General features: G+C 33.6%; 1 protein-coding gene across 1 annotated transcript in view; it reads right to left on the bottom strand.

The window, feature by feature from the left end:
* Nucleotides 1-8709: 8709 nt before the first annotated feature.
* LOC108529926 (nascent polypeptide-associated complex subunit alpha, muscle-specific form-like) overlaps nucleotides 8710-10632 on the bottom strand; it is a 122583-nt gene continuing 120660 nt past the window's right edge. The window contains exon 3 of the mRNA XM_017872500.1: nucleotides 8710-8834. Coding sequence (XP_017727989.1) covers nucleotides 8817-8834 — 18 coding nt within the window. The 3' untranslated portion in view covers nucleotides 8710-8816. The remainder of the gene's footprint in view (nucleotides 8835-10632) is intronic.

The following is a 10632-nucleotide window of genomic DNA, read 5'->3' on the forward strand; positions in this document are numbered from 1 at the left end:
ACTGGTGGGAAAATACTGGCCTGTGTGTCCATAACATAATGGAATATGATAAAACCAGATAAGTTTTGAATACTAGGTTACATAAAAGCAGGCAAGGCTGCATATAATTTTACAGTTATATATAATTTCTCTTTCCTTCTGTTTTATTTTCCCTCCTTCAAAGTGCTTTTCTAAAGAAAAGGACAAAGTTGTTGGTAAATAAAAATAGATTAATGTATATTTTCCTAACTACAGTTTATTGGATGAATACTGTTTGAAATTACTTCTTTTGTTGATTTAAGTAGATTAAATAAAGGGAACATCTGGTATCCAAAATAAACTTGAAGCAGACTGATCATAAACCAATTTATAAAGTCCTATTCAAGACACTAAATTATGAAATAGAATTTCCTTACATTTATACTCAGAAGTTAACCAGCAGTATATAAGAAGTCCCAACAGTTTTAGAATTAACAGTCCTAAAAGTACATAAAGAATTTGTTATCATGTCTTCTACTTGGAATGTGCCCATTAACAGGAAGGGGGTTCACGAGCAATGGTGATCAGGGTGACAGTTCTGTCACCGTAGAGGTACTTCTTTGGATGCCATCAGATAGTGGTCATTTCTACTTCTATATAACATAAAAACAACCACTAACCCCAAATGATTAATCTGATTATTCTATGTATTCAGGTGCCATCTTGAAGGGGAGTCGTTTTAGAAATAATATATTTTTCTTTCTTAGATTCTCCCTTGCTTACAGTTAAATAACAAAATCACCTAGAAAATTGTGAGTGTTCATATTTCAGAAATTTAGGTTTATTATACTAAGTATAGTTTTAATACTTATCTATAAATATGTGAGAATTGGGAGGTAATACAGTAGAGTATTTCTTCATTTTTAAACAGAACTGTATTACGATTTTTCACAAAAGATAAATAGCTGTCTTTTAAAAAGAATTCAAGAAGAAATGTCAACATTTTCTTCTCAAAATATTGTATTATGTCATTCGTTGTTCTTTCCTACAATTTCAGTAAGTTTCTTTTTGGTTCTTGGTATACAGTGTGTCTTGTAACGGTATATATTCACTTTCAATCCACATTTGATGCTTCCTTCTTTTTTCTCATTTTAGCATCTGGAATTTCTTTTCTTACAAGATTGTGTCACGAACTACAAATAACTGTGGTTTTGTTGCTCTTTCCACCTTCCTGTTAATTCTTTTTCTATTGTGGGACCTAAATTTGAACCCAAGTCTCTAATGAAGTGATCATACCCAAGATTATTTTTGTTATGTTTCTATTTAAATACCTTAGAAGAATGATTATTTTTGACATTAGCATATTGTCAACTTGTCAGCTATTGTGAACCAAAAACTCCACCTAATCTTCTGTGTATTTGATAGCAAATTATAATTCATTTTCATGTGTGTTTCTTCCACGAATATAAATATTTAATACATTTTCCATTCAATTAAATTCTATTCTTCATTGTTTTCTAATTTGTAATTATCTAATCTAATTTGTAATTTTATTTGTAAATAGACAAATTAGGTTTTTGTTGTTGAGTTGTAAGATTTCTTTGTATATTGTGGATATTAAATCCTCATCATAACAACTAAAAAATAACAATTTACAAGATCAAATGACCAAAAGCAAGAGAAAAAAATCTCATAATGCTATATAAAATGCATGTTTTATTCACTTTTCTGTAGGTATATTATAATTCAGCCAATAGGTTAATAAATAAAATACTTCGGGGTATTTGTGCCACAAAAATAAATAAAATAGGCATATTGTAATGGTAAATATACCACTGTGTTGCTAGGATGCTCTGAATTTTTAATTTCTTGATAAATTGTCCAGGGAATAAAATCCATCACAGGTATGTAAAGGCTGGAATTGTTTTGAGAATTTTAAAATCTAAGATGTAATAAAGGGATTTATACGAATTTCTTAATACTTGTCTTGGTAATTTTTCTTGGTAGTTGGTCTGTCTCTAGACACTATTAAGATTTGCCCTAGATAAAGGCATACTCAATACAATATATGTTCTCTGTATCTTGATGGAACCGTGGTTGTAAATATTTAGGTCTGAAAACTATTATTCTCGGATTCACTGAATGAAAAGGACAGTATCATTAATGGAATATTGCTAAGGACCAAACTTGTTACTGGCACATCTTTATGTATCAAATTTTTAAAATTTTAATGATGCCAGAGAGGTGCCCTTTCAACAGCTAGTTAAGTTCCCTAAGATATAGAAACTTTACACTGCCTTGATTCTTTACTTTTGCAGTTATCTAAACTCTTACACTGCTATTCTTCTTAGCAATAACTTCAAATGTGAAATTTTTATGTTCCTTAAGATTATCCTTCTAGTTCTTGAACCATCATCAGATGTAACCGATTGCATTTCAAAATGTATATTCAGACATTTATATGTGTACACATGTAAATGAGTATCCTGTTCTAGTATCTTGGAATAGTGTGAAAAACGTATAAACAATTTAGTGGCTAAAACTTCATACCATCTTTGTGCCAAGTACACATAGTAAATGTTGAATGGTTAAGCTAGAGATCCTGGAGGAGGTTGTTTGGATAACTGGAATAAGTTCTTGCCAGATAGTTTATGATCATTGACAACTTAATACAGAAAATGCATTCCGATGTGTTGAAATGGGACACTTAATCACTGGAAAATGTAATTAAGAAAAATCTCATGACAACAAAAGATGCCGTTGAGGCCTGGGCTGTGAGGTATTTGATTCCATAATGCCAAATTGGAGCAACTCTAGTGTTACTTATGTCTGGCTATATGGATTAAATTTCTTAGGCAATTCATCTTACCTAATATGTTAATTTATGAATTTATTTGTTCCTCCCATTTAAGATGATGGAAAATCTTAAAAGAGTTAAAATAAGTGGATTATATTAATTTTAGTGCAATGTTGAAAACAGTAAGAATCAAGGAGGCTAAAATGAAGCGTAGGATTACTGACTAAAAAAAAAACTTGGAGAAAGAAAATTTAGACAAAAATACGATTAAAGTTAGTGAATAAACAAGATTTTGGTGGGTCTTATTATTTATATATTTGTTCCTTGTTAATAGTCAACCTCTCTACTAGACGGTAGTCTCCATGAGGACAGGGGCCTGGACAAGAGGATTTGAAGAATAACTGACATTGTAGATGCTTAATAAAATCATTGAATAAACAAAGGTATGAACTCAGGCTGCATGATGGATAAGATTTGTTGGATCAGGGAAATGTAGGAGACAAAAATAGATGGATTGGAAACTTAAGTGTAGTAAATATTATCAAGCAAGTTTATATGTGAGTACAACTGATGACATAGCATCAGTTATAAATTTTGAGCTATCACTTCTATGGTTTGAGGTAACAAAACCATTTGGAAAATTCACACAAGGCTGCGAGACTATACCATCATCCTCTTCTTAAGCCCAGGTTTGTATAGTAACTTTCAGAAGGTGCCAAATAGAGATTCAGGTAACTCAACACAGGCATTGACTATTCCTGCCCTAAGACACTTCTTTGAACATTGCCAAAACTCATCCTTTGCTCTTGTTTCTTGAAAATGGAATGGAAATGAGGAGTGTTTGATACTGAAAAATTCCTCTAAACACTTTTCTTCAATAAAAGATGAACCATTCTCTTTTCCCAGTCTTATTCACCTATCTCTCCAGTAGAATTTCTAGAGTTAAAAGGGATTTTAGAAACTTACATGATGACCTTCTGTACTTCAAACTAACTAGTAATGGAGATTTAGACTTTTATTTCACTGAAAATTACAGTTGATGAAGAATTATGGGCAATTTTTCCAGGATGCCTTTCTAACTTCTTGCTTCTTAAACCATAGATTAGCCTAGTAGTGAGATATATCAGCCCAAAAAGAGCTATATATTGCAGGTCTTCAATTTGAATGTATTAGTTTTTCTTCACTTTGAATGGAGAATTTTATCATGAGCAAATAGTTCTATTTTTTTTTTTCCATCTCTAAAATTGTTTTTAAGGTTAAATGGAAGTGATAGGGGATCTACTTAGGGCTGCTAAGACATCCTTAAAATCAGAAGAATAGAGGAACAAGACAGATTCCTCCTGTTTTTGCACCTTCTTCTCTGGGTTATCCACACTCCTAGCCCTCCATCCCTAGGCATGGATGCCACCTGTTCCCTTCAACTATCCAAATTTAAGAAACAGAAAATAAAGGAGAAATGGTAAAATACAAAATACTAAAATTCAAATATAACAAAATAATCTTTGTGTCCTAATGTCTGGGCTAAAAATAACAAAAATTGCATAGTGCTGACTACACAGTAGGTATTCAATAAATATTTCATAAATTAAATGAACAACTATGCACACAAAGGCAGCAAATTGCTACATTTGGTTCACTTGATGCTGACTTTTTTGAAAGAAACAAAGGGTAGAATTCCTTAGAAAGTAGAGCTCAATAAAACCTTGAGTAAGGAGTTAATCCACTCAGAAAAAGCTGTTGGTGGAATGCCAGAGATTCATTAGCTCTCCCTTCACTCCATTAGTTGGCACCCACTGAGTTAGCATGCATGCTCACTATCTCTCCTTACTATTTCCTCTACACAGCTGCTTTCTAAATGGATGTGTATCAGCATAGTTATCCATTCATTTTAAAAGAATTAAGGCCAGTCATGGTGGCTCAAGCCTGTAATCTCAGAACTTTGGGAGGTCGAGGCAGTGGATCACCTGAGGTCAGGAGTTTTTGACCAGCCTGGCCAACATGGAGAAACTCCATCTCTACTAAAAGTACAAAATTAGCTGGGCGTGGTGGCTCATGCCTGTAATCCCAGCTACTCAGGAGGCTGAGGCAGGAGAATCATTTGAATCCAGGAGGTGGAGGTTGCAGTGAGCCAGGATCACGCCACTGCACTCTAGCCTGGGCAACACGAGCAAAACTGTCTCAAAAGGAAAAGAAAAATTGAATACACCTGTTCTTCTGGATTATAAACATACCATTTATGAGCAAATTTTCTATTTAATAGCTAGTTCAATGCTGTTGGCCACTCATACTTGAGATCCTTTTGCCTTTCATTCTCTAAATCTAGCCAGCATCTGTCCCTTCCATCTCCCTCTCCCCTGCTCAGAGGAATACTGCTCATGCTATAATCCCACTTTCTCTGTGTTTTAGAAAAGTATCCTACCCTCTTTTAATTTCTCATTTATTTATAAGCAAATTTATTTTCCTTTAGCATTGATATTCAAAGTAAATATATAATTTAATATTTTTGGTTTAATGGGTTTAATTTTCAGGATCATATAGTATTGTTTTCAATGATTCTTCCCTTCAGTTCCTAGTTTTATAACTTTTGTAATTTTACTAAAATGTGGATTTCATAAAATTGAATCTGGGCATGAAATGTCATTTATAGCATTCTTTATATTTGAAAATAAGTTTTGGGTCCCAAATATTTAACTTCTAAATGAAACTTTTGAAACACAACCCAATTAAGTAGTGCCTGTCCATAATCTAAAACAATCTTTAAAACTAGATGGAAACAAAAGAATTTTGATATATAAAGTGATTCTTATGAACGCAGAAACAATTTAAATTATTCCAGTCTTTTCAGGACATATTTAATTTACAAAGTAAGTTAACCTACAAACTTAAGATTTTGACCATTTTCACTTTTTAGACCTTGTCTCCATGGAGTCGGCTGTGTAGGAAGCAAAAATTAATTTTATGGGTCAAACATTCTCTGTAGTCTTTCTACTAGAACTAATGTAGATTTTTGCTGTCTTTCAGTGCCTGAGGTAATTATGACATTCTGTCTTTTCATGGTTCAGAAGACAGTTCTTTGTCCCCTAACTCTCATTTGAGTGTATACTTACTTTAGAGTTTGGTATATTAAATTGGCAAACATGTCTTACTTGTCGTACTGAGAAAATATTCTTATTAAGATTAGATAATATGGAAATATTCATTTATGAAAAAATGGAAAAATCTCAGCCCAAAGAATTCAATTTAGTTATATTAATAAAGCATCCTCTGAAAGTAAGACACTCAAGTAATTCATTTAAATGGAAACCATAACAAAAAGATAGGTTGAAATTCTTTAAAAGTGGTGTTTATTATATACTTTAATATGTAAAGTATATAACAACAAAAAGATATGTTGAAATTCTATAAAAAGTGGTGTTTATTATATACTTTAATATATACAAAATATTGGCCGGGCGCGGTGGCTCAAGCCTGTAATCCCAGCACTTTGGGAGGCCGAGACGGGCGGATCACGAGGTCAGGAGATCGAGACCATCCTGGCTAACACGGTGAAACCCCGTCTCTACTAAAAAATACAAAAACTAGCCGGGCGAGGTGGAGGGCGCCTGTAGTCCCAGCTACTCGGGAGGCTGAGACAGGAGAATGGCGTAAACCCGGGAGGCGGAGCTTGCAGTGAGCTGAGATCCGGCCACTGCACTCCAGCCCGGGCGACAGAGCGAGACTCCGTCTCAGTTTTTAAAAAAGCAACAGTCACATGTTCTTGATGTACACATAGTCTAATGGTTAGATTTTGCTTATTTGGGCTGGGCACGGTGGCTCATGCCTGTAACCCCAGCGTTTAGGTAGACCAAGGCAGGTGGACTGCTTGCGTCTAGGAGTTCTAGACCAGCCTGGGCAACATAGTGAGACCCCCATGTCTACATTTAAAAAAAATTTTTTTTTAAGATTTCATTTACTTGAATTTTGTGCTGAAGGAAGTTTATTTGTATATTATAATTTNGACTTGTTATTTACAAAGCTTTGTAAAACTCAAGATTCAAATATGAAAATACTAATGAATTATACAAATTATAAATTTAATACCTTTTACCATTATAAATATCATTCATTATTTGGCAGCTTGGAAAATGCTTTTAAATAACAGACATCCATATTCTTAATTAACACTAAATATTAAAAATTTTAATTTAAAATATTTAAGACTCATATTAAAGGCAAAATAAACAACCTAGAATGCTTTGTGCAGCAAGTAATGAAAACATGTAGAAAAATTTTAAATCCAAATTTAACTTGATTTTGGTGCTTTTATTTTTGTTATCAGTTATACATCTAGTTTTACAATGCTTTTCTGTCAGTTGTTTCTTTGCTCTCATTTTGTAGAGCAGTGGTTATTACACATTGGAGTACATTATAATCACCTAATATGTATATTTTAAATGCTGGTCCTAGGGCCTACTCTCAAAGATTCTGACTTAAGTCTGGCATGGGACCCAGAACATATACTTTGGTAGGTTGGTTTTAGACCACGTTTTGAGATGCTTCTCAAAATAGTGGTAGGACAGAAGATGAAAATGTTCCTAAAAGACATTAATGTAGAAGAGAACAAAATGGAAATATTTTCAGATCTGTATGGTAAGAATCATACTGCAAGGATATTAGGCACCTGCCCTTCATTGTAAAATGATTAAAATATCCAATGTAAATTAGTACTGTGGCAATTATTTCCTAGAAAACTAAAGTACTATAAATACTGGGTATATGCATTTCCAGAACCACTTTGTTTAAGAAGAAATCCATGTAGAGAAATAGTGATACTTTGAAAAAAAGTTTCAACAATAACAACTGTGATCCTACACTGTGGTATCTTACTGTAAGAGATAGGAGAAAGTTCTAGTACTGAAATAATTTATTCCTAAAAGGTGAAGAACATTATGATTCAGTATAGTATAAGCCTATAGATACATCTATTTAATAAGTAGGTTAATTTGATAGGAATATATAGTCGGTATGTTTCTATGTATTTTTGTATTGGTGATCCACTGTAGCAAACTTCGTCAGGAAAAAGAAAAAGTCTAAGATATAAGTAGTAAAATAGAGTCTTAGAGCTTCACACTGTAACATTATTTCTCCTGTATACAGTGGAAGTAATGTGAAAGGTTATTCTTTAGAAATCCAAACTTCAGTAGCGTGGGACTCCAAATAAAGATCATGAGATAATCTAATCACCTCACATTTACTTCATAGAATTGTGTGTATGCCTAATAAAAGTGTGTTAGAAATGACTTAGACCAAAGGAGTAATTTGATTGGTTAATGAAGAGTCTAAGAATGATAATTGAATTTGACAGAATTCATTAGTGAAGACATTCAGACAGATACTTTACAACCCCAATTATATACTCTAACATATGTAATAGTCACAGTGTGATATATGTACTTCACTGTTGAATTAGCCATATAGGAAAGAATAAGACACAGCATGGTACAAAGAAACATCAGTCTGAGACAAATTCTGCTCTCCCCTCTAGCCCCTCACCCAAGACTCATGCTAAAATATCATCTCTGCAGCAGGTCACAAAAGCACAGAGGCAGATGCCATGGCATATTCTTTTAGAATGCAAGGCTGCTCAAGATCATCTACAGATAATGAACCATGACAGCTTTGGATTTGATAGAGTAAAAAATGACAGTGGGAGAAAGCAAACATGTTATACAAGGAGCCAGTGTGCCACCAGTGAAACTAGCATTTCGAAAACATTAATAATAGTAATAATTTCAGAAGATGTGACAAATACTAATTTCCCCTTAATATCACAAAAACTTTTAAAGTGATACAGTTCTTCAATCTTTGGCACAAATACTACCCCCCTGCCCCACCGCCACATATAAAAAGATATGGATGGATAACGGAGGTTGATCATCAACAAAATGTGTCAGAAATTTGTGTTTTCCAAATACCTTAATCAGACAGTTTCAGTGCAATTTCCAGGAATGAGGGAGTAGACAAATGAGCAGTCTTCCAATCTGAGTCCAGGCGTTTGTTCAATCTCTTGCTAGTTCTCTTGCTAGTTTGCCTGTTTTCCCTTGAGAGAGAGAATAATAGAAATAACCTGTGAAAATGCTAGCCTGCAACTCTGCACATTGACTGGGTATAGACTTCTGCTTATTGACTGGGTATAGACTTCTGCTTATGCAGCCCATTCATTATTCACGTCCCGCTCTAGCTTCCTCAATTCCTGGTTGTGCTAGGTGCTCCAGGCTAAGAACCAATAGGTATGAATCATGCTGACATTTAAAAAAAACTAGAAGAATAAACATTTCAAAAGAGCAACTTTTTCATATTATTCTGACATCTCCTGCTCAATGGCATTGGTCTATAGAGGAGAAATAGCCTGTGCTGCCACAGAAGGCACCCAGTGGAATTACCAACAGCAGGGAATTATCTAAGCAATTCACACTTTGTTTTGCTAACAAGACTCCATGTTAGGATACTGGAGTGCTATCCTTTTCTGGCAATGTTCTCCTACCTTTTCAGAATTATTGAAAAGCTAACTGAGTCTATTTTGATTTGTGAATCTCTTTGTGAGCAACAGCAGCTGCAGCAGTGCTAACAAAAAGGAAAGACATTGCTATTTACCTAGGAAGAACTTTGAAATACTGCACATACAAAAGCATCTGAGTGGTAGGGAAGCTCTATCAAATACTTTAATATTCCCTTCCTTCCTCACTTTCTTTGCCCTTTCGGGCTCCCTTCCTCTCTCCTTTATTTTACATTTTTTTCTCTTCTTTTTTCCCCATTCTTTCTTTTTAAAAATTCTTTCTGTTCTCTTTACTGCACTCCCTATTGCATTTATCTACTTTTTTGATATAAAACTGCAAAAAATTTTGCCCCATATTTCTACTGTCTTATATTTGATGGTTGAAAGTAATAATTTTAGAATATGGAATCTCAAAATAACTGAGTTATAAAGTAGCATAATTCTTTCACAGATATAAAAACACAGGTAGACAGAATTCATGTTATCAGCTGAATCCTGTAGACCAATTAAGAATTGAGGCTTTGCATAGTAGAACATATATTAAAATCATATTGTATACCACTAGTTTATAAAATATGTCATTTGTCAATTGAAATAAATAAATTTTAAAAAATTTAGGTTTTGTTGATTCCAGTGACTCCAATACAAATCACATCATTCTGCTGTCTTTACAGTTCAGTTTTCAACTCTCCAGAGGAAGCTGACATGGCAACACTCTGTTATATGAAGATTTGAATTTTCCTACTACAGGATAAATGAATACATAATCCCCTACAGCTTTTATTATATGCTGAATAGAATTTTATATTTCCTCTGCAGTTATTAAACCATTCTCTCTGCCAACCAGTGGATTGAAATCATTCTGGCATAAATCCATATAGAAAAACAAAAGAATTGACAGGGTTTGGGAAAACTTAAGTCCTTAGTTTAAAGGAACAGATTCTTCACAAGAGAGTTTTATTCCCTGAGTGGCTTCTGAGCAACATTTTGCCCGGCTGATACAGACAAGAAATAGTTGACTCCAGCTCAGGCTGCTTTTAATACTTCTTTACTATCTGTGATTTGTTTAATGAATATTAATCATCTTTTTAAAACTTTTTTTTTTTTTTTTTTTTTTTTGCCAGGTCATGGGGATAAAAAAGAGAAAAGACAGGTTTCTGCCTCTAAAAAAGTTAGGGTGACACATATGGAAATAAAATATTTTTATAAATTGGTAACTGTCATGGTGTAAATTTGGGATATGCTAGTCAGTGAGGAAAGAGTCTTCCCATCCTCAAAAATAATTCTAATTTCTCACTCTAAAAAACACAGAAAACATCAGCAACACTGTGTGTTTGCCGTC

The sequence above is a fragment of the Rhinopithecus bieti genome, unplaced genomic scaffold, assembly GCF_001698545.2.
Source record: "Rhinopithecus bieti isolate Rb0 unplaced genomic scaffold, ASM169854v2 scaffold_5476, whole genome shotgun sequence".
NCBI classification, from domain to species: Eukaryota; Metazoa; Chordata; class Mammalia; order Primates; family Cercopithecidae; genus Rhinopithecus; species Rhinopithecus bieti.